The 20,783-nt window shown below is 59.0% G+C and overlaps 1 protein-coding gene across 7 annotated transcripts in view; it reads left to right on the top strand.

The window, feature by feature from the left end:
- Positions 1-310: 310 nt before the first annotated feature.
- LMTK1 (lemur tail kinase 1) overlaps positions 311-20,783 on the top strand; it is a 39,582-nt gene continuing 19,109 nt past the window's right edge. The window contains exon 1 of one of the 7 annotated variants that reach the window (XM_086355292.1): positions 311-505. In XM_086355292.1, the coding sequence (XP_086211418.1) occupies positions 451-505 (55 nt within the window). In that variant the 5' untranslated portion in view covers positions 311-450. Of the gene's footprint in view, positions 506-5,958; positions 6,176-14,906; positions 15,159-17,589; positions 17,885-20,783 lie in introns of those variants that run through there. The other 6 variants (XM_086355295.1, XM_086355294.1, XM_086355299.1 and 3 more) reach the window with 6 other exon arrangements.

Raw genomic sequence — 20,783 nt, 5'->3', positions numbered from 1 at the left:
GCGCCCCCCAGCCTCCGTGCCCCACCATCCTCCGTGCCACCCCTGCGTCTCCGGATTTCCCATTCTGCATCTGTGTCCCCCCCGTGCCTTTGTCCCCCCCGCATTTCCATGCCCCCTCAGCCTTCGGGTCCCCCCTGCGCGCGTCTCCGTGCCCCCCCCAGCCCGATAGGGAACCCCCCCCCGCCGCCCCGACCCCGCGCGCGCGCTCCCGCCGGTGTTTTCGGACTGCACCGGCCGGGGGAGGCGCCTCGTCTGTCGCCGCCGCCCGCACCCGCACCCGCACCCCGCCGGCCCCGCGGCTGCGGCTGTGGGTGCTGAGCGGGCGCCGCGGCCAAGGCGCGCTCGCACCTGCGGCGGCCGCTCGGGTGATGGCGCGGTGCGGGCCTCGGGCGTCCTGAGCTGAACGCAGCGCCAGTCGGGGGATGCCAAGCCGCGCTGCTGGCTCTGGCCATGTCGTCGTCCTTCTTCAACCCCAGCTTCGCCTTCAGCTCGCACTTCGATCCTGGTGAGTCCCCTGGCCGCGCCCCTTGCCAGCCCTCTGCCCGCTGCGGCTGCCCCTAACCTGCCTAACTGCGGACATCGATGCTTCCTGAGCCGCTGGTTTTCTATTTTGCATGAAAATTAACCCTTTCCTCTCTCTGAGAGGAGCTGCAGACAGAACTGCTTTCCCTCAGGAACCCCTGGAGGCCCGGAGGTGGGCAGGCCTAGGGGTTGGCACCTGCTTGTGGCCTCCAGCAGCCGGGGTGGGCAGTGGGGGCACTGCCTGTCCCTGTGGAAGCTTCGATCTCGTGTATCTGGGGCAGGAGGGCCCGTGTTGGGCCAGGTGTCCAGGGGAGGAGGTAGCCAGGACTAAGGGCTCCAGGGAGGGGTGAGAGTGTTGCTGCCCCAGGCCCATGGACCCCCTTGCTGGGACTAGCGTGGCAGGCTCCTCCCTAGGCTGGGAGTGCCCTGCCAGGCCACCCAGCTGCCTGCATGGGGAGCTGGGAGCCGTAGTCGACCCACGGAGCACAGTCTCAGAAGAGATGGGCCTCAGTGGATGCCCAGGCCCTCAGGACAGGGATGAGGCCGAGGTGGCGCTGTCAAAGCTGGCTGCAGGGGACATGGGGCCAGGGCTCTTCCCCCCCTTCCCCCAGGCTGGCGGCCCTGGCAGCCTGTTTACCCATGGCTGCCTGACCTCCTGGCAGCAGTGGGCCGCCATGGTGGGCAGTGGGGCCGGGGGCAGCTGAAGGCCTGCCTCTGTCGCCAGAAGGTGGTAGACTTTCTTCCCTCGGCCTTCATAGGCCCCACCACCTGCCCCTCCTTGGCCCTAGTGGGAGATAAGCCCCTGCCCTGGAACTGTGGCCTAAGGGCCCAGAGTCCCACCCACTTGTCACTGGGGCTCTGGCACAGGCTAATCCAGCCAAAACAAAGCCGGATGAGCACATGACGGGCTCTCCTGGGTCTCCCTCCCTGGAGTAGGGCCCAGTTCGTGCAGTGATACACAGGGTCCCCTGGGTCCGGCCCCATCTGAAGGCATTTGCTCTTGGGGGAGGGGAACAGACGGCAGGTTTCTCTACTGGATTGAGGATGTGGGTGTCCCTGGCTCAGAAATAACTTCCCAAGGCGACTCCCAGAGCTTGAAGAACATGGAGTCCCGGTGGATGGCCCTGAACCTGGCAGTGGCAGCCCTGCTGGGCTCTGAGGGCGGGGGTTGGAGGTGGGGGTGGAGGTGGCCCTCCTGAGCAGTCAGTCCCAGGCCCAGACAGCCTTTTGGGACAGGTATCCAGGTGGCTCCGGGCCAGTGTTCCAGGCAGCGTGGGTCCAGCCTTGGAACCATAGGCAGGGTGGGGGTGTGTGTGCCAGGACTGACCCAGGGATGGGGGACACCCTCCCCCACGCCCTGCCTCTTGCACTCTTTGTAGGGCCCAGACCTGCCCTGCGTGGGTTCAGTACCCTCTCCCCCACCAAACACACACTCGGGTGTGTCCCAGCACGAGACCCCTCCCCCATGTTAGAGAAACAACTAGGCTTGTTCCTTTTGCAAATGTTTCTGTTAACAGCTGTGATCAGTGTAATTATAATGTGTCAGTTTAAGGACTTAGCAGGGGAAAAAGTTGTCAGGAGGAAAGGGGAGGTCTGCTCTTTTCAGGTGGAGCGGAGGGGAGAGCCCTGCCCCACTGTGGGAGGGGCCCCCTGGATGGTAGAGGTGCGTGCCTGCCGGGGTGCAAAACTCCAGGGCTCCATGCTGGCCCCCATGTGGGCATTGGGAAGGAGGAGAGGTGGGGTCCTCTGCCCTCCCGCTAAATGCCTAGCATTCAGAGCCCAGCTCCCACCCCTTGGAGTCCCCCTGCTTACCCTTGCCTTCTCGAGTCTCAGTTTTCTCATCTGTAAAAGGGGATAGCAGAGCCTACACCAGGCTCGGTTAGGGGTTAAGCACCCGATGAAAACCTGACCCTCCATGAACACTGGCTGCTCTTTTGCAGGGGGTGGTGTATGGAGACAAGGCCACAGTGGCATGTGGCTTTCCTCTGTCCCCAAAGTGGGGAGAGATGGTTTTTTTTGAGGTTGACTCCTGTCTAAATGGGGACCCTGCTTGGGATCCACCAAACTCAGAGGGCAGGGGACAGTCATGTTTGTGGCTATCTCAGATATCTCTCTTTGTTTCTGTGGTCCATCTGGGGTGGACAGAGGGACCCGGCCTGGGCTGAGGGTCCTCAGAGTGTCTCCAGGCCAGGTTTGTTGCCTACTGACAGCTCTGTGTCCGTCATGGATGCTCTGGTAGTTCTCCATGGAGGTGGTGACAACGGTGGCAGTTATGTAGAGAGTGAAGGGGGCTGAGTTTGAGGCTCTGGCTCTCGGCACGTACTTGATTGCAGTATGGGTGCTGGGGGACCTTATTTAAACTCAGCTCCTGCCTGGGCCACCATCACCTGTAAGAGATGGTCAGGGCAGGCCACTGGAGGGGGCCAGGCCCGAGCATGTTCTTCTGGGACCACAGGCTGGCACAGGCGGGCATCTGGAAGGGCTGCCTCTTCTGGGGTTCAGCTCTTCCCATGATGTGGATGACTTTGGGGGATTTCTGGGCAGTCACAGACCTCTGATCTAGTGCTGTGTGGCCTTGGGCCAGTCACTCAACCTCTCTGAGACTCAGCTCCACATAGGTGAAACCTCACTCTGAGGAGACTGGGTGTGGGATATGGAAGCCAAGAACTGAGGGGTGAGGAGGGTGTCATGTGGGAGCCAGGAGCACCTGGGCGGAGCTGGTGGGGGAGGTGTGGCCTTGAGGGGGCGGGGCTTGCCTCTCACTGGCGCTCTCTGAGGCAGAGGGCCACCCTTTTTTCTCACCTTCTCAAGCCCTGGGGGAACCGGGTGTAGCCCAGGCCCTCAGCAGGTGCCTGGCAGGCTCAGGCCTCAGTCAGAGCTCTGCAGCCCAGGGCTGGAGCTGTCTGAAGACCCCTGGGGCAAGTAGTGGACCAACCCCTCCCTGATCCTATGGCCCTCTCTGTGCCTCTGGTTCTTAATCTGGAACATTAATCTGGTTCATTAATCTGGAGGTGGGCATTACTGTGGTGCCTACCCCAGAGGGTGACTGGAGTGCTGGGTGCAGGCCAGTCCCCAGGCAGCGCCCTTCAAGGCTTACCTTGGGCCAGGGGTCACTGTGGACCATTTGGGGGGACTTGGAGTTTGAGGAAACTCATGGAAGCCAGGGCATCCCCCAGCCTCTTGGTCACGTCCTGCTGCCTGCCCACATTCTTGCCCTGAGCCTGGCTCTGCCGGGAGCACTCTCCACTGGCATTAATGCGTGTGCTGCGCTGGCTCAGGGCTGGGCAGGCTCGGGCTTTGGGGTGAAGGCATTGCTGGGGGACAGGGCGCAGGGAGGGCGTTCTGGCCAGGCATGGTTTGACCTGCATGGGGACGGGTACACTCGGGGACTTGAGTGTTGAGAAGGACCCCAGGAATGAGTTCTTGCGGCCCTGGGGGTCCCGCTCCATGGTTGATGGCCATGCACTCATGGTAATTCTTGAAATTGGTGGCCCACTGTTCACTGCCTGCTGCCAGTGGGCTTGGCTGAAGGTAGATGCTCCCAGACGGGCTTGGCCCAGTGCGGGGAGGGCATTAAGAGCCAACACTTTGACGTGTATCACGGCCCCTCCCCATGCCCGAGAAAGGCTGGCCCCAGGGTGGAAGCTGCAGCTATTGGGCTGAGTCTGGGGGCGTAGGCCAGCTCAGGGCAGGAGGAAGGTTGCAGTATCCCCAGGGCAATTTCTTTGTATTCTGGAACATTCTCTAGGAAGCCAGACTATGCCTTTCTCTCAGAGGGGCTGTTTCTCCCCCACGCATTCCTGTGCAGCTTTATACACGCAGGTGCTCAGGCTCACACATGTGAACACACACGAATGCTCGCAGATGCCTTCATGTGTGTGTATGATGCACAGAGCCTAGGCCAGGCTGTGGTCTCTTGGGGGCAGGCAGTCAAGGGCTTGGCTTGGCGGGGGAACCCGATCCACCCTTACCTTTGGCCCTCAGCCTCATCTCTGCTCTAACGTCAGTTGATGGACTGAGCCACCGGGTCCTGGTGGCCTGAGGCTTGGGGAGCCTGGAGCCATCCCTCCCGGTGGCTGGACCTAAAGGACTCTCTGCTGTCACCCGGCCACCTCTTTCCAGGGTGGGCTGAGCCTTGACCCCTCCACCTGCCGTCACTGTCCTTGAGCATGTCTTCTGGTTCTCCATCCTCCTAATGCCCTACCTCCCCTAGGTGGGGGCGCCTGGGTGGAATGCGTGTCGCTTCAGTTGTGTTCAACTCTGCAACCCTATAGCCTGTCAGGCTCCTCTGTCCGTGGGATTCTTTCTCCAGACAAGAATACTGGACTGCGTTGCCATGCCCTCTTCCAGGAGATCTTTGTGACCCAGGGATCGAACCCACGTCTCTTATGTCTCCTACACTGGCAGGCAGGGTTTTTACTGCTAGTGGCCACCTGGGAAGTCCCTGGGTGGAATAGTATTCCCTTAGATTCATGCCCACCTGGAGTCTCAGGATGGGACCTTGTTTATAAATAGGGCATTTGGAGCTGTCGTAAGTTAAGATGAAGCCACCCTGGCTTCATCGCTTAGTCGTGTCCAACTCTTTGCGACCATGGACTGTAGCCCACCAGGCTCCTCTGTCCATGGGATTCTCCAGGCAAGAATACTCAAGGGGGTTGCCATGCCCTCCTCCAGGGGATCTTGCCAACCCAGGTCTCCTGCATTGCAGGTGGATTCTTTACCATCTGAGCCACCAGGGAAGCCCCTTATCCCGGGTCTCCAGCACTGCAGGCAGACGCTTTACCGTCTGAGCCACCAGGGAAGCCCCTCATCCTGGCTTAGGGAAGCCTAAATCTATGGCTGGGGTCCTTCCAAAAGAGCTGGGGGAGACTCGGGAGAGACGAGGATGTCCTGTGCCCTGTGATGATGGAGGCAAAGTGGGCTGATGCATCCACAAGTCAAGGAAGGCCTGAAGCTGGGAGAGGTGGGAAGGGTCGTGCCCTGGAGCCTCTGGAGGGAGCGTGGCCCTCACGTGGGATGTCTGGCCTCCGAGCATCAGACGGTCCTGTGCACTGAGACCCCAGTCTATGGCACATTTTGACAGCAGCCCCAGGGCACTCCTGCAGGGCGGCTCTGAGCCCCACGGGGCCTGCGCCGGGGCCGAGCCTGCCTCTGCCTTCATGCCAGCCTCCGTCTCCTCTGTGTAAACTGGGCCAGCCCTGCCCACCTGGAGGCGTCTTTGGAGGCAAGCGAGGGAACACGTGTGTAAGCGCCTCTGAACACGCGCGTTCACTGGACCGCGGTGATGGGAGGCAGCCTCGGCCTGGACCAGCGCGCCCTCCTCTGGGCACCTTGGGCCTCGCTCTCCAGCCTCTGGTTGCCTCTCGCAGAGGAACCAGCACCAGCAGGACAGGCGGCCGTGGCCTCCCCGCCCCCGGCAGAGGAAGCCGGCAGAGGAAATGAGGGCAGCGGACGCCGGGCCGGAGCCAGCTCCCAAGCGGCCTGTCTGGCGTGTTGCGGTAGGCAGTGTCCACGCCGGGTCCCTGCCTTCCTCCAGCAGGGTCAAGCTGGGGGGCCGGGGCCAGGTGCCCCAGGCTCGGGGAAGGTCTACGAAGGGTGACTCTGGGGTTAGTCCAGCAGTCGGAGCCACGCGGGAGCAGCCGCCCAGAGCTGGGTATGTGGGGGTTCCTGAAGGCCTGTGGGCTCCCCCACAGCCAGCCCGGGACTTGGGGGGCAGTGAGCAGATGGGGGCTTGTACTCGAGAGGCCCCCCAGTCCCTGCTCCGGCTCTGTCAGGGGAAGCGGTGGGACAGGAATGAACGTGGCCAGGGCAGGGGGCAGTGCTGGGCGGCCCGGGGGGCACTTGTTGTGGGGTGTTTAAGGAGAGGTGGCAGGGTGCTGGCCAGCATCTGAAGGCTGGGGCAGAGTCGCCTCTCATGGTGGGATGTGGCCGGGCCTGGCCTTGCTCACTCCTGGTGAAGTGCACTGGTGCCTTCTCGTCCTGCTGGGAGGGGGAGTGGGCATGTGGGCCAGCTGGCCATGGGTGGCCAGGGATACAGCCTGCCTGTTCTGGGAGCCAGGGCAGGGGTAGGGGACCTGAGCCCCAGACCCGGGCTCTGCGGAGGTCACCGCATGCTGAGGCTGGCGTGGGAGATAGGCAGCAGTATGATGTTTCAGATGCCGTCAGGCACCATGGAGGGTCTTTGTATGGATGGGGCTCATGTTCTGCTCCTGCTGTTGTAAAATTCTGAATGGTTTCACCGTGGGCCTTCAGGTTCTGATGGGTTTGATTTCCCAGGTGGCGGCGCTAGTGGTAAAGAACTCACCTGCCAATGCAGCAGACATAAAGATATGGGTTCAATCCCTGGGTCGGGAAGATCCCCTGGAGGAGGGCATGGGAACCCATTCCAGTATTCTTACCTGGGGAATCCCATGGACAGAGGAGCCTGGCGGACTACAGTCCATGGGGTCAAGAGAGTCGGACATGACTGATCGACTTAGCATGCATGCATGCTGCAGATTGTGCAGCTGGTCCTCCTACTTGGGGACACCTGTCCAGTCTTAGGGTTCAGTTGGGAGGGCCCTGGGCAGGTGATCACTAGTAGGGGGCCCTGGTGCCTGTGTCATAAGCTGGTTCCCGTCGGTGGGAAGCTGCTGTGATCCCAGGCCGTTGGTTTGGCTCCGCTAGCTGTGAGGCCCACCCAGATGTCCCGGGACCACCCTGGGAAGAAGGAATCCCACTGTGAGGGGATGCCACACACACAGGATGTACATACGAATGCATTTCACTGGTCCTGCTGGTCCTCACCCCCGAGGTCGCTCCCTGCTGATGGTGAAATGCCAGGCTCTCGGCCCAGCCATCGACGGACACAGCCTTCTAGGATGCCCAGCTCTGGGCATCCTAGCACCGTCTCTTCCTGTCTGTCCAGGCTTTATTGAGATATGATTCCTGTACCGTATGATTCACCCACTTCCAGTGTGCTTTTCACTGTACACACAGGCACGTGCGGCCATGACCATGGTTCAGAACACTTCTGACCCCTTCGTGAAAGTCCCACACCCACTAGCTGCCCCTTGTCTGCTCCCCATCTCTGGAGGTCACCCATCTGGACATTTCCTACCTGCGGGCGTGCAGCTCAGGGTCGTCTGTGTCTCTCTCCAAGTGCTGTCTGGTTCTATGGTGGAAATGAGGGGAGTGGGCCTGGATCTGGGGGTGGCTTTCATGGAAGCTGAAGGTGGGGCCACCCCACGCAGACCCCTGCCCAGCACTCAGCCTCTCGGCCCTGTCCCCTGAGCCTTCTAGGAGCGCCACTGGGCAGCCTGACTCACCTTTTCCCCCAGCCTGACTCACACTCAAGGAGACGCCTCGAGTGCCCTTCTGGGGGCTTGTTGGCCATTTGGAGTCATCGTCTGGGATTGCCCATGGGAGCCAGGCCTGCCCGACTGTGGGTGGCATTTATATGCTCTGGAGCCAAGCCCTTGGTCAGAGATGGGCGTTGGGATGGCATCTCCATGTCTTCACCATCTCGCTGGTCTGGGGCCCTAGTAGCTGCAGGGTGTGTAGGCGCTGCTGGCGTGAGTCTCTCCCGACCCCATGCTCAGTGGCATCAGATTGGTGGCTTGAGAGGGGCTGTGGTGGGAGAATTTGCACCCCAGGAGCCTGCAAAGTCTCCATGTTGGAAATCCCCTTCTGTATCTTTTTTCCAGAAAGCTGGTTGTTAAGCATTACGAGAAAATCAGGGGTGTAGGCCAGTTTTTTTTTTTTTTTTAATATTTATTTATTTGGCCGGGTCTTAGTTGCAGCATGTGGGATCTTTCATTGTGGCAATGCTAACTCTGAGTTGTGGCATGTGGGATCTGACGGCAGATCGAACCTGGGACCCCTGCACTGGGAGCACAGAGTCTTAGCCACTGGACCAGCAGGGAAGCCCCTAGGCTAGCTTGTTAACCCCAGGAAGCCGCCTAGAATCGTTTTGACAGGAGGCAGGCATCCCCAAGAGGCAGTTTCTGGCCCCTGGGGATGAATGACTTAGAGGGATGGTCCTGCTTCCTCTTGGGGCCACTCAGCCTGTAGGGAGCCCCTGGGTAGGGCCTGCTTGGGTGCGCAGGGCCAGGGCCTGAATAGTCCTGCTCACGGCTGAGGCCACACCTAGCCTGGGTTCTGCCCTGCCGTCCTGCTTCCCCAGCTCACCTCACACTACTTTCTGCCCCGCAGTGGGGTCCAGGCAGAAACTTGGAAGCCAGGATGGCAGGAAGTTCTGGGCTTGGGCTGCCTACCCCTCCCTGAGCTGCTGGTGGTGGAGCAGGAGCCAGCACATCAGATTCTGGTTTATTTTTCCTTCTCATGACGGGTGGTCCCGCAAGTCCTCTCTGAGACTCACTGTGGCTGTGGTGTGTTCCTGTGATGTCTCCTGGGTCTGGGGATGTGCCAGATCTGAGCCTCGCTGCCTCCAGCTTCTGCCCAGCTGCTCCCTGGACGCTCCCCTGCCCAGGCTTGTGAGAGGGACTCCTTTGTCTGACTCTGGACCCTCAGGGTAACCCCATGCCCCGCAGGTGTCAGGGTAGGGTCCCCAAGTGAGCAGGATGGGCAGGTCTCACCCTCCCAGGGGGTTGTCCTCAGGCCTCTGCAGGGTTGTGGAGGGACCAGTGGGGAAGTAGTTGGTGGCAGTGGCCCTGGGAACAGAGAGACAGGGACGTAGGGGGCAGTATGTAGGTGGGAGTGGGTGAGCACGTGTGTAAACGTGTGAGTGTATGTGCACATACGTGTGCGTGAGTGTGAGGACGTGGGGGCGTGTGTGTGTGTGTCCTCTCTCTGGGGGGAGGCCCAGGCCCTGGCTCTCCTCTGCCCCTGGGGGGTGAGACCCCTTGGGCTCCCTCTTAGGCTCTGGGTGATGCTGTAGCTTCTGACCCCACTGGTTGGCAGGAGCAAGGCTGACACCTGCCGTGCCGACCATCCAGCCACCTAAGCTAAGGGTCTGAGGTTCAGGGCTGAGCAAGGAGCCCTCCTGTGTGGGCAGCTGCCGTGACCCATGTGACCCGTGGCTGCCGCGGGGTGCTGCCTCCCAGCCGCTTTTTCTCGTGTCCGCGGACTTTGCTGGGTCTGGATCCCTCAGTTCAGGTTGATTCTTAAGCCGGCAGAGCAGCTGCGTCCACTTAGCTGCCGGACACCTGAGTTCCCTTCCCTGGAGGAAGCAGTGCCCCCTGCCTTCCGGCCCTCCTCTCAGTCCTTGGGGTGTGAGACCATCTGGATTACCTGCCCCTCCCCTCTGTCCTTGCAGCAGGGGCATCCACACCTGTCTCTGTACGTTAGGCCATCCAGACTGGGTGGTGAGGGGGTCTGGAAGGTTCTGGGGTAGGGGCAGGGGGGCACAGCTTCCCCACCCAGGTGCCCCTTGGGCCCCTCTCACCTGCTGGGGATGGAGTTGGGGCAGCTGTGGAGGTGGGGGAGCTGCACCCCTGCTCAGAGCCATATCCTGAGATGGGGTGGGTGAGCCTGGGGGCTGTCCATGACTGTCCCCAACGCAATGCCAGCTCTTGGGGTGTGGGCCTCCTGCAGATGCACCTTCATCCAGGGAGGCCCCCAAGGAGGCGGGGATGCTGGGGCCCAGTGACCAGCGCATCTGAGCTGTCAGGGCTCTGAGTTCAGTCACCAGCGTCCTTTCGTTTCTCCACCTGCCCCCAGACATCTGGGGGAAAGAGGAGCAAGGACACAGATGGGTTGGGCCTGGGAGCTGCCTCGGAGGCTCCACACAAGCGCAGTGACCTGCTTCCCTTCCTCTTCTGGGCAGAGGGCCGCCGCGTCCCCATCTGAGGATTCTGTTCCTCTTGGGAGGAACTTCCATGTCTGGGCCCTTGGCCAAACCTTTGCCAAGAAACTGCCCCATGGGGCCGCTGGTGCTGGATCCGCCTTCCGGATGGCTTGTAGGGTATGGACACCCCTCCTGCTGGCCCCTGTCCTGGAAGCCCTAGACTCTTGCTACTTGCCTAAGCTGAGGTCGGGAGGTGGGGGTACCAGGGACAGTTGATGGGCTCCTGGCGGTCTGGGCAGGCCGAGCTCCTCCCCTCCCGCTGTCTGATTGCCGCAGCCTCATAACTCAGAGACGCCTGCCTGGTTGCACAGCTCCTTCCTGTACAAGATCCTGTTTGCATCACCGGGCTTAGGGGGCAGGGGCATTGGGTCAGCATGTCACCCAGGTTACGCTGGGGACGCCTGCTGGTGATGCTGAGGTGAGCCCCCATCGGCTGCACCTGCACCAGGCAGGGAGGCTGGGGCACTGGAAATAGTGGGATGCGTGGATGTCTTGCTGAAGCCAGGCTTACCGTCTGGGCTCGGTGGAAAGGAGCTCTGGGGGGAGCAGTGACTCATCTAGGGGCACATTGGGGGTACCCACCCTTGGGGGCCATCAGGGTTGGCACACCCCTGGCTTGGTCTCTACAGGTGTCAGACTAATTAACTTTTTTAATTGAGGTGAAATTCATGTGACATTCATATGCACACGTGCTAAGTGGCTTTGTTCATGTCCGACTCTTTGTGATCCTACGGACTGTAACCCACCAGGCTCCCCTTTCCATGGGATTCTCCAGGCAAAAATACTGGAGTGGGTTGCCATTTCCTTCTCCAGGGAGTCTTCCTGACCCAAGGATCGAACCCGTGTCTCTTAAGTCTCCTACATTGGCAGGTGGGTTTGTAACTAGCGCCACCTGGGAAGCCCTAAATTCATATGACATGAAATGAACCACTTTGTAGGGTATGGTTCAGTGTTAGTACATTCACGGGGCTGTGCAGCTTCCATCTCTATTTCCAGAGCCTTCCACCACCCCAAAAAGAAGCCCTGTGCCACTCCAGTGCCCCCAGCCCCTGCCTACTGGACTTGCTTGTCCTGAACACATGGTGCCATGGAGGAGCTGTAGAAATCACCCACGGCTCCTGCATCAGCCGTGCCGGGGCCCCTCTTTTCTCACATCCTCACCAACACTGGTTATTTTCTGCTTTAAATATCATGGCCGTCCTAGTGGCTCAGATGGCTCACTTATTTTTCAGAGTGGTGGCCTGGCCCCTCCCAGCAGACGAAGACCGAGGTACTGGGCTAACTGGAAATGCTTCCTGAGTGCGTGTGTCTTAGGCTCCCAGGGATGTTGAGATCGAGCCAGGCCGAGGTACAGCGAGGGTGAAGGAGCAGCGGGGGGATGGCCACCAAAGGGCAGGCGGGCAGGTAGAGGGCTCGGTGAGGACTTGGGTGGTGCTTTTGGAAGATGGCTTCAGTCCTGGATGAAGAATAGCCTGGAAGCCACAGAGCCCCAAGGAGTTTGGGCCGGGTCGGGCTGTGGGTTGGAACTCAGTGGCCTCAGCGGGGCTGGACTTGGGCAGTGGACAAGAGGGATCCAGAGGCAGCTGGGGTATCCCACTTGGGGAAGGGATGGGAGGGACCCAGGGAGTGGGTTTGCCTTGAGGTGGACGTGGATTCTATGCTGTGTTTGGTTTGAGATGCTCCAGGACACCCAAGGGAAGGGCCAGGGCCAGGTGGTCATTGGGGTCTGGGACCCCAGAGGAAACCAGGGACCAGGGTAGGAGGTGGGGGAGTTGGGGAGTTGGCCCTGATGGGGTCAGGGAAGGGGTGTAGGCCCAGCCTGGGCCTACTTGGGGAGGAGGAGGAGCGGGTCCAGCCAAAAACAGTGAAGGGAGTGGCTGAGAAGGTAGAGGGTGTGGGGGCTATCCCAGGTCCCAGAACACAGCCCAACCTGCTGTCCTTCCTGCACTCTGGCCTCGAGATGCGGCCACAAACAGAGACCCTTCGAGTGGGTCCACTGACCTCAGGATGGCTGGAATCTCTGATCCTTCTCTTGGCTGATCAAGGCCACCTCCACCTTCCACGTCTGTGTCCCTGGGAAAACCTTGCTTACCTCCCGACAGGGAGGCTCCTCTGGGTGGAGGTTGAGTGTGGAAGTGGGGGGCAGAAAGGGACCTGTGGAGACCCAGGACCCTGGGACATCAGAACAAGGTCTAGGCTCTAGTCTGTGTATGCTGAGGCCATGGGGGTCTTTAAAGATGGGAGTGATGGGGATAGGCGTGGGTGATAATTAAATAAAATTATACACATCTGATTCTAGACGTAGTACATGCTTATTGTAGAAAATCTGAAAACTGCAGACGAGACGGTATTAACCACCCAGAATTCTACCACCCAAGACAACAGCCACTGTTCACATTTTGAATTATTTTCTTCTAGGTTTTTTTTTTTTTTACATGGTTGTGATCAGGATTTATAAACAATTCTATGTCCTGCCTCTTGTTTTCAGCTTTACTGAGGTATAATAGAAACAGATTACACTGCACATGTTTAAAGTATGGGATTTGATGGATTTTGGTGTACAGATATGTCAAAACTCATGAAATATATTTATTTGGGAGACCCCATGAACCCTTGCTGCTGCTACTGCTGCTATGTTGCTTCAGTTGTGTCCGACTCTGTGTGACCCCATAGACGGCAGCCCACCAGGCTCCCCCGTCCCTGGGATTCTCCAGGCAAGAACACTGGAGTGGGTCATGAACCCTTGACCCTATAGTCAAATAACAAGCATTTGCTTTGAGGCCAACTGTTTCCTTGTGTATCCTCCCCTTTTAAAAAAAATATTTATTTACTTATTTAGGCTGCGTTGGGTCTTGTTACGTCATGTGAGATCCTCTATTGCAGCTCCCTGGGCGTGTGGGATCTTTCTTCCCTGATGAGGGATCAAACCCACCTCCCCTGCATTGCAAGGCAGATTCTTAACCCTGGATCACCAGGGAAATTCCCTTACTTTTTAAAAATTAGCACGAAGTTGTTATTTCCTTGTTTATTTAAAACATTGCCTTAAATTTACTCTCTATGGCTTCTTTTGCAGATGTACCATTGTTTTTATTGAATCCTTCTTTTATTGTGGCTATTTAGGCTGTCTTTTACTCTTATAAACACCACTGCAAGGAACATCTCTGTGAGATGTGATTCCTGCCTGCGTCATTAACATGCTCCTTCCTTTGTTTTTATTCTGGATTTGTGTGCCATCCGGGCTGCTCTCTTGTTTGAATTCCCAGCCTGGGAATTACTTGGCCTGGGAGTTGGCAGGTCTCCCAAGGCCTTCTCGCACGTCTCCAAGTTGCTTTCTAAAGGCTGCTCTGACTTACATCCACCAGGGCGTCTGGGTAGCTAGCTGGTCCTGGTGTGCGGGCTTTGGCCAGACACCAACTTCTAAGAACTCCTGTGGTCGGGAAGCCGATATCCGGTGTGATTTCATTTCTTTGATTATGGATGAGGCTGCACGTTTTCTTGTGGACTGGACAAACTGTATTTCCTTGTTTGTGGCCGACTGTGTATAGTTTGCTTGTGTATGTTTTGAGATCTTAAGGTATTTTTATATTTTGTTGATTGTGTTCCCCCCAAAAGTAGCAACATCAGTCTTTGACAAATTTTCCGTCAATCATTCTTCCCGGTTTGTTGTTTGCCTTTAATTTGGAGCCCTATGGGGCTTCCCTGATAGGAAAGAATCCGCCTACAATTCAGGAGACCCTGGTTCGATTCCTGGGTCTGGAAGATCTGCTAAAGAAGGGATAGGCTACCCACCTCAGTATTCTCGGGCTTCCCTTGCGGTTCAGCTGATAAAGAATCCGCCCGCAATGTGGGAGACATGTGTTCAATCCCTGGGTTGGGGAAGATCCCCTGCAGAAGGGAAAGGCCACCCATTCCAGTATTCTGGCCTGGAGAATTCCATGGGCTGTATAGTCCATGGGGTCGCAAGGAGTCAGACACGACTGAGCCACTTTCGCTTATGGAACATACATTTTTATGTGGCCAAACCAGTTGATCTTTCATGATGCCTTCCATTGCTTTCAGCTTAAAAATCCCTCTCCATGAAGAAGGCTGATATTTACCTACTTTTTCTCAGATGCTATAATTTGACTCACTGATGTCGTATCTGAAGTTATTCTGGAGTGTGGTCTGAGACGAGACAGCTGATCTCCCTGGCCCGCTCCTCAAGCCACGGGGCCAGGTGTTCTGTGCAGGTGGGGCTGGGCCTGGCTCTGGGCTGTGATTCTGTTCCTCACCTGTTGGCCCATCTCCGCCGCAGAACCATGTGGTTTCAATGATTGTAGCTTTTAGGCATGTTAAGACCTAGAAAGGCAAGATGCCTCTCTCGGCACATTTTCTAGCTTCTCTCTCCTGTTCAGAGCTTCGTCTGTTACAAGGCTGTGGATCTCGTTGATGGGCGCCTGGGAGGGGATGAGGGAAGTGGGGTGACCCAGGTCATGTGGCAGAGTCCTCTCGTGGACTCCGCTCATCTGACTTTACCCCTACTCATGGGCAGTGCAAGTCACTTTTTTTTTTTTTTTTTAAACTATTTTTTAAAAAAAAATTATTTTTTAAAATTTTGACCGTGCCTGCAGCTTTGGGATCTTTGTTCCCTGGCCAAGGATTGGAACCCAAGTCCCCACCCCTGGACTGCCAGGGAATTCCCACAAGTTACTTCTTTTACCAGAAGCCTGGCCTGGCCCCTGGTTCTGGAGCGGCACCATACCCGACAAATGCTCTGTTCCCATCTTCCTGCCAGCCCCCCAGAGCCCTCCCTGGAGACAGACTAAGGCCAGGACCAGAGAACGCCTGCACTCAGGGCTGTTCACCAGAGGTGTGCTGATGGCCATCTGCTCAGGGGAGCACCCCTCCTGTACCGCTTGCAGGGCCAGGCCCCCCAAAACAGAAGCCCCTTGATGAAGGGCCCTGAGACCTCCAGTGTGGGCCGTGGGAGGATCTGCTTTCTGCTAGGTGTCCTCCCAAGGGACTCCCAGGTCCTGGCCCTGCAGCCCCACCCCAGAGTAAACCAGGCTCCCTCCTTCCTCCCCTTCCACGTGCATCCACTGAGGGCCAAGGGTGGGTGTGACTCGCACCCAGTCCTGGACCCCAGACCCCACTCCTGCCCCTTACTTACCTGCCCTCCCAGCAGGATTGGACTGGTCCTGGAGAGGGCCTGTCACATGGCAGGTGTTACTGTCATGTACCTGGGGGACAGGGCAGGGGCAGTGTCCCAGAGGCAACACCAGGCAGGTTTTATGGGGGGCTGTGGGATGTCCAGGAGGCAAAGAGGGCCTGGGGACACAGGACCCTAGTCCTGGGGGGTCTCCAGGCCCACCTGTCTCCCTTGGGTTCCCTACCCCAGTTGCAGGCCCTTGAGCTGATCTGGGGGGCAGCAGAGAAGATGCAGGAGGGGGGAATCCTCAAAGAAATGTGTTGAAATTAAAAACAGAGCAGGAACAGCAGAAAGGGGGACTGGGGAGGGAAAGGAGGGGTGGAGGCCCGTTGGTGGACCCAGGGTCCCTGCTCTGGGAGATGTGCCTGGCTGCAGCTGCATGGGGGGCTGTCACCCTGAAACAGGCTGTAGTCAGACTCCTACGTGTGCCTGGCTGAGTGGTGGTGGGGCAGGGCCAGAAAAGGGTAGTTCTGGGGGGGAAGCTGGGTGGTGGGAGTGAGATCGGACTCAGGAGGCCTTGGGGGGGTCCTCTCTGAGACCCCGTTTGCTCATCATAAACTGGGAAGTGGCCCTTCCTAGCAGGGAAGACATCCCTGGGAGACTGTCGGGACACCCCGTAAGCGTGAGTCACTATTCCTAAACGTGGCCGTGCAGTTTTGCAGAATATGGTGCTTCCTTGGAAATGGCTGGGCGGCGCCTGGCAGTGCTCAGGCCTCCAGCTGGCGATGAGGGCAGGGTCCCGTCTGAGTTGCAGAGGCTGATGGAAGCCATGGGCCTGCTGGGTCTACAGGGAGTTTGCTGTCTGTGGTGCTTCTGCAGTGGATGGAATTATTATTTTTAAAAGGGATAATGAAACAGGGTTCACGGCTATCAGTCCTCTACCCCGGAGGGCAAGGCTGAGGCAGGATCTCAGCCCAAGGGGTGGCCAGGGACATGGGGCAGTTCAGGTCCGCTTGCTGCTCTGGCTCGGACGCTGGGTGTGTTTGTGGGTGTTGTAGGGGGCTGGTGGGTGTCAGAGGTGAGCTGGTGAGCATTTGCCATCCCTCCAGGGTGTGAATGCTCCCTCCCTACTACCCTAGGCAGGAAGATGGGATAGGCACCTCGTGGCTCCACATGCACCAGCTTTGTTGTGATTGTTAACGGGTGTTTGTATTGCAGGATGGGGCTTTCACAACCTGTGTTTCACATGAGGGAGCAGGACTCTCAGTCCCTTCCCACGTGAATTTATCTGATTAAGTAGAGCCTTAATCACAACAGAAAGGAGCTGCTCTTACTCCCAGAAACATGGTGGGGAGGTGGACTGGCAGCTGCGCTCAGGGGAGCCCTTGCCCCAGAGACCCCCGGCCCCTGTGAGGTTTCCTTCCAGAATCCCCGCCCAGCACCTGCCTCTTCCAGCCCTACAGGCTGCCGTGGCCCCTCCAGGGGTTTGGGCCCAGGGTTTGCCCTGTGCTCTCAGCCACCCACAAGCGCTGCTTCTCCCTGTGATGTCACCACCCTGTTCCCAGTGCCCTGGCTCCTGCTCCAAGTTCCGCCCGCAGAGCGGACAGGGGTCCCGGCTGGCGGCCCCAGGTTCCTGTCTGTAGCTTCCTCACCCTGGCTTCTTTGTTTGGGTGAAGGCAGGCAGGCTGTGTGTCTGTCTGGTGACCTTAGATGCAAGTGCCCCGGAGGGGAAAGGGACTGCTTCATGCGAGTGAGCCCTACAACGGTGGAGGGGTGTGTGCAGACACCCACGGCCGCTTGGCAGGAACCTAGCCCGTGGGGTTGACTCGCCACCCAGCCTCCTCCTGGTGAAGGGCTTCTCTGGCCACCTGTCCCTGCTTAAAGCAGCTCAGATTGAGGCCTCCTGCCCTGCCCAGAGTGGCTCTGATGGGGACCACCTGCCCCTGCTTAAAGCGGCTCAGATTGAGGCCACCTGCCCCTGCCCAGGGTGGCTCAGATGAAGGAAGCTTGCAGAGCAGCTCCGGTGTCCACGGGCCGCTGGAGATTGGGGAGGAGGCTCCAGGGACTGAGTGGGGCACATGGCGAGTGAGCGGACCCGGGAGACCCTGGAAGGCAGGGTTCAGGAGGCAGGCATGAGCCGAAGCAGTGAGAGCCTCACCCCACTCCATGGGGGCCACACCCCATGAGTGTCCTGGCCCTGCCTTGGTGGCGCTGAGGCTTGGACACAGCCAGGAGGAGGTCTGCATAGCCCCAGGGTAGACCTGGACAGTGAAATGGACCCTAAGAGAGAACTTTCCAGCACTCAGCCATCCTGCTGTCCTGCCAGCCTTGCCCTGTGTGTGCTGAGCGAGCCCTCCCCCATCCCAGCTGAACGGAGATTGGGGAAGTGGGGCCTGAACGGGCTCTGGGATCCGGGTGCCCATGGGGGCTACGTTTCCTGCCTGGAGGTGGGCAGGTGCAGGGGTGGGGGGCTCACTGAATGGGGTACAACCAAGGTCTCAGGCTGCAGGGCCACCCCTGACCACTCCCAGCTGATCTCGGTGGTCTGAACTTCACCTGGGTCTGCGGGTTTTTTTTTTTTTTAATTTAATTTAAAAAATTTTTGGCCGCGCCGGGTCTTCGTTGCTGTTTGTGGGGTTTCTCTAGTCGCGATGAGTGGAGGCTACGCTTCGTTGAGGTGCCCGGGCTTCTCACTGCGCTGGCTTCTCTTGTTTCAGAGCACGGGCTCTAGACACGCGGGCTTCAGTAGCTGCGACACGTGGACTCGAGTGTGGGTGCGGGGGCTCGGCTGCTCTGTGGCTGAGGGATCGAATCCATGTCCCTGGCACTGGCAGGCCGATTCTCAACCACTGGGCTCCCAGGAAGGTCCTGTCTGCAGGTTATTTTTATAATCTTGGCGGGCCCTCTGGGCAGGAGTGTGCCCTCTGCTCAGCCAGCATTGTGCTTTTCAGCCTACCCTTCAACCCCTTGCCTGGAGCTGGACTGATGTGGAGGAGGGCAGGGGGCACTCTACTGCACGCTCGGGGTCGGGTGGCTCCATCTCCAGACGAGGAAGCTGAGGCTCCGGGCCCCACAGCTGGTGAGGGGCAGGGCTTCCAGCCCAGGGAAGCCCTGCTGCGCCGACCGCTGTCCTGCCTGTCCCAGCCCAGCCTGGGGAGGGTGAGCAAGTGGCCTCTTCCCACCACAACCCGGAGCCCCCTCATACTGGTACAAGGTCATGAGGGTATACAGGCATGCCAGGTGCCCCTCTCTGGTGGGGAGGACCACAGCGCTGGGCCCCACAGGGCTGAGTGCCCCAGAAGACAGGCTTCTCAGGGAGCTGGTCTTCCTCTGCCTAGCAGGTCCCCTGTCACCTCTGGCCCTGACCGCCCCTTCCTGGAGCTGCACTGGGTACCCCAGCCTGCGGGCCCTGACCATGAGCTGCCCTGGGAGCCAGCGCCCTCTGAGGCAGCGCCTGTCCACGCACGGCCACTGCGTCTGTGGGGCTGGGCTGCAGCTGTGGGTGCCAGGAGGGTCTGGCCTTGACTTCTGCTTTGGGGGTAGGGTCTTGGGTCAGGGATGGGACCGCTGGTGATGGTGCTGCAGAGATGGGTCCTGTGATGGTGAACAGGACCCGTGGAGGCCTGGGGAAGCCCCGAGTGGGGCCCAGGCACAGCCAGCCAGCGGGGCAGCACCTTAGGGAACTCCTGTAACACGGGATGTTAGCTGCGGCTGTGTGCCAGGATGCTGGTGGGTGCCAAATACAGCATGCCCAAGCTTGGACCCCTGAGCGGCATGCATCCCGCTATGTCAGTCCCCCCCAACCAAGCAGAGCATTTGTTTCCCACATCCAGGGGCCTACCCTGGCCACCCGGAGGGAGCCTGGCACCTGACACCCAGCCTTGCAGCCCCCAGCCCCACTCCTGGAGCCCCTCATGGTCACAGAAGGGGGTGGGCGTGGTGATGTGTGTGCTGGGCTTCACACCCACATCCAGGGCCTGGCATTCCAATCCTTGCTCACCTGCCCAGTGTCTTCAGGAAGGCTCTCCCTGCTGAACCCTTGGACATAAAACAGCCAGAGAGTGCCACCTGGTGGGCAGCAAGGACCCCACCAGCTGATGCCTCACTGCCAAGGGTCCCCTGTGCCACCGTGGTCAAAGCTCAGGTGAGGGAACCAGGACCCAGCTGGCCTGCCCTCCTGCTGGCTGTGTAGTCGTCCCCCAGGCCAAGGTAGGGCGGCAGGCGTCTGGGCTTGGGGTCTGGTTGGAAGTGGGCCTTCTGTGCTGGGCTCGAGTGGGGTTAATATCACACTAGGGTGAGTGGCCACAGTAGGGCAAAGGGCTCAGAGTCCGGGAGCAAAGCTGTGGCTGGACACTCGCTGCTGCAGAGCTGGATGACTTGAGGTTTGTTCAAATGGGTTTTTCCTTCTTGAAACAAACAACAAAGCCGTTTGCTGCCTTTGTCTTCCTGGGCCCCCGCGGTGTCGTGCTGGTGATGACATGATCTTTCTGCTGTGTGAGCGGCCTGGCACTGGGGGGATGGATGCGGGGTCATGCTGGAAGTCTCCCTCAGTGGACGGAGCAAGGAAGGACGTGTGTGCAGGTGCACAAGCACAGACATACGTCCGTACCTACCCGTGCACCCTAGGTGTGCCGGATGTCCGTGACCCCGGACTCCACCACCCGCGGCGGGCACCTCGGGCTCTTCCTGCTCCCCATCCTGTCTGGCTTATCTGCTTATCTGCTCCGTGGAACGAGTCCCCGCCTGCAGCTGCTCTGCCCCCTCCTCGGCCCCCACTGCCCCAGCATCAGCCTGACGGGCTGCGGTGCCCTTTATGGCCCTGGCCCCCTTCCCTTCCCGCTGTCCATCAGCACAGGCTTTTGGTATTTCCAGTCCTGGGTGTCTGCCTGGCCCTTGACACAGAGAGCGTTCCTGGCAGTCACCCCTCTCGCTGAGGTTGTCACAAGAATGAAATGAGGTGCTGACCCCTCTTGCCCTCTGGGAAGAGGTGGGTCATGAACAAGACCCCACACGGGTCTCGCTGGCTGTTAGTGGGTGTCCATCCTGAGGGTACATGTGAGGCCTTCCCTATAGGCATCTTTAGTGGGTGGTGGAGGGACAGTGAGCTGGAGTCAGGAATGGGCCCACTCAGGCCCTCAAGGACCATTCCTATCAGCATTTGGATGTGTCCACAGTTTCTCCAAGTCTGTTTTCTTACCTCTAAAGTGGCCTGATGATATCTCCTGAGAAGACTTACTGAGGGCCCTGGAAGAAAGTGTGTGTGTGTGTGTGCATGTAGTACCTGTAGTGTGTTCTTGCTGTGTTGACACAACAGACCTTGGTCTGTTTCACAGGTTCATGGCCAGC

Source organism: Bos grunniens, chromosome 19 (assembly GCF_055505025.1).
Source record: "Bos grunniens cultivar Pamir isolate PY7600 chromosome 19, Bosgru_T2T1.0, whole genome shotgun sequence".
In the NCBI taxonomy this organism is placed as follows: domain Eukaryota; kingdom Metazoa; phylum Chordata; class Mammalia; order Artiodactyla; family Bovidae; genus Bos; species Bos grunniens.
The sequence above is the reverse complement of the archived record's forward strand: the minus strand, read 5'-3'. Positions and strand labels throughout refer to the sequence as shown.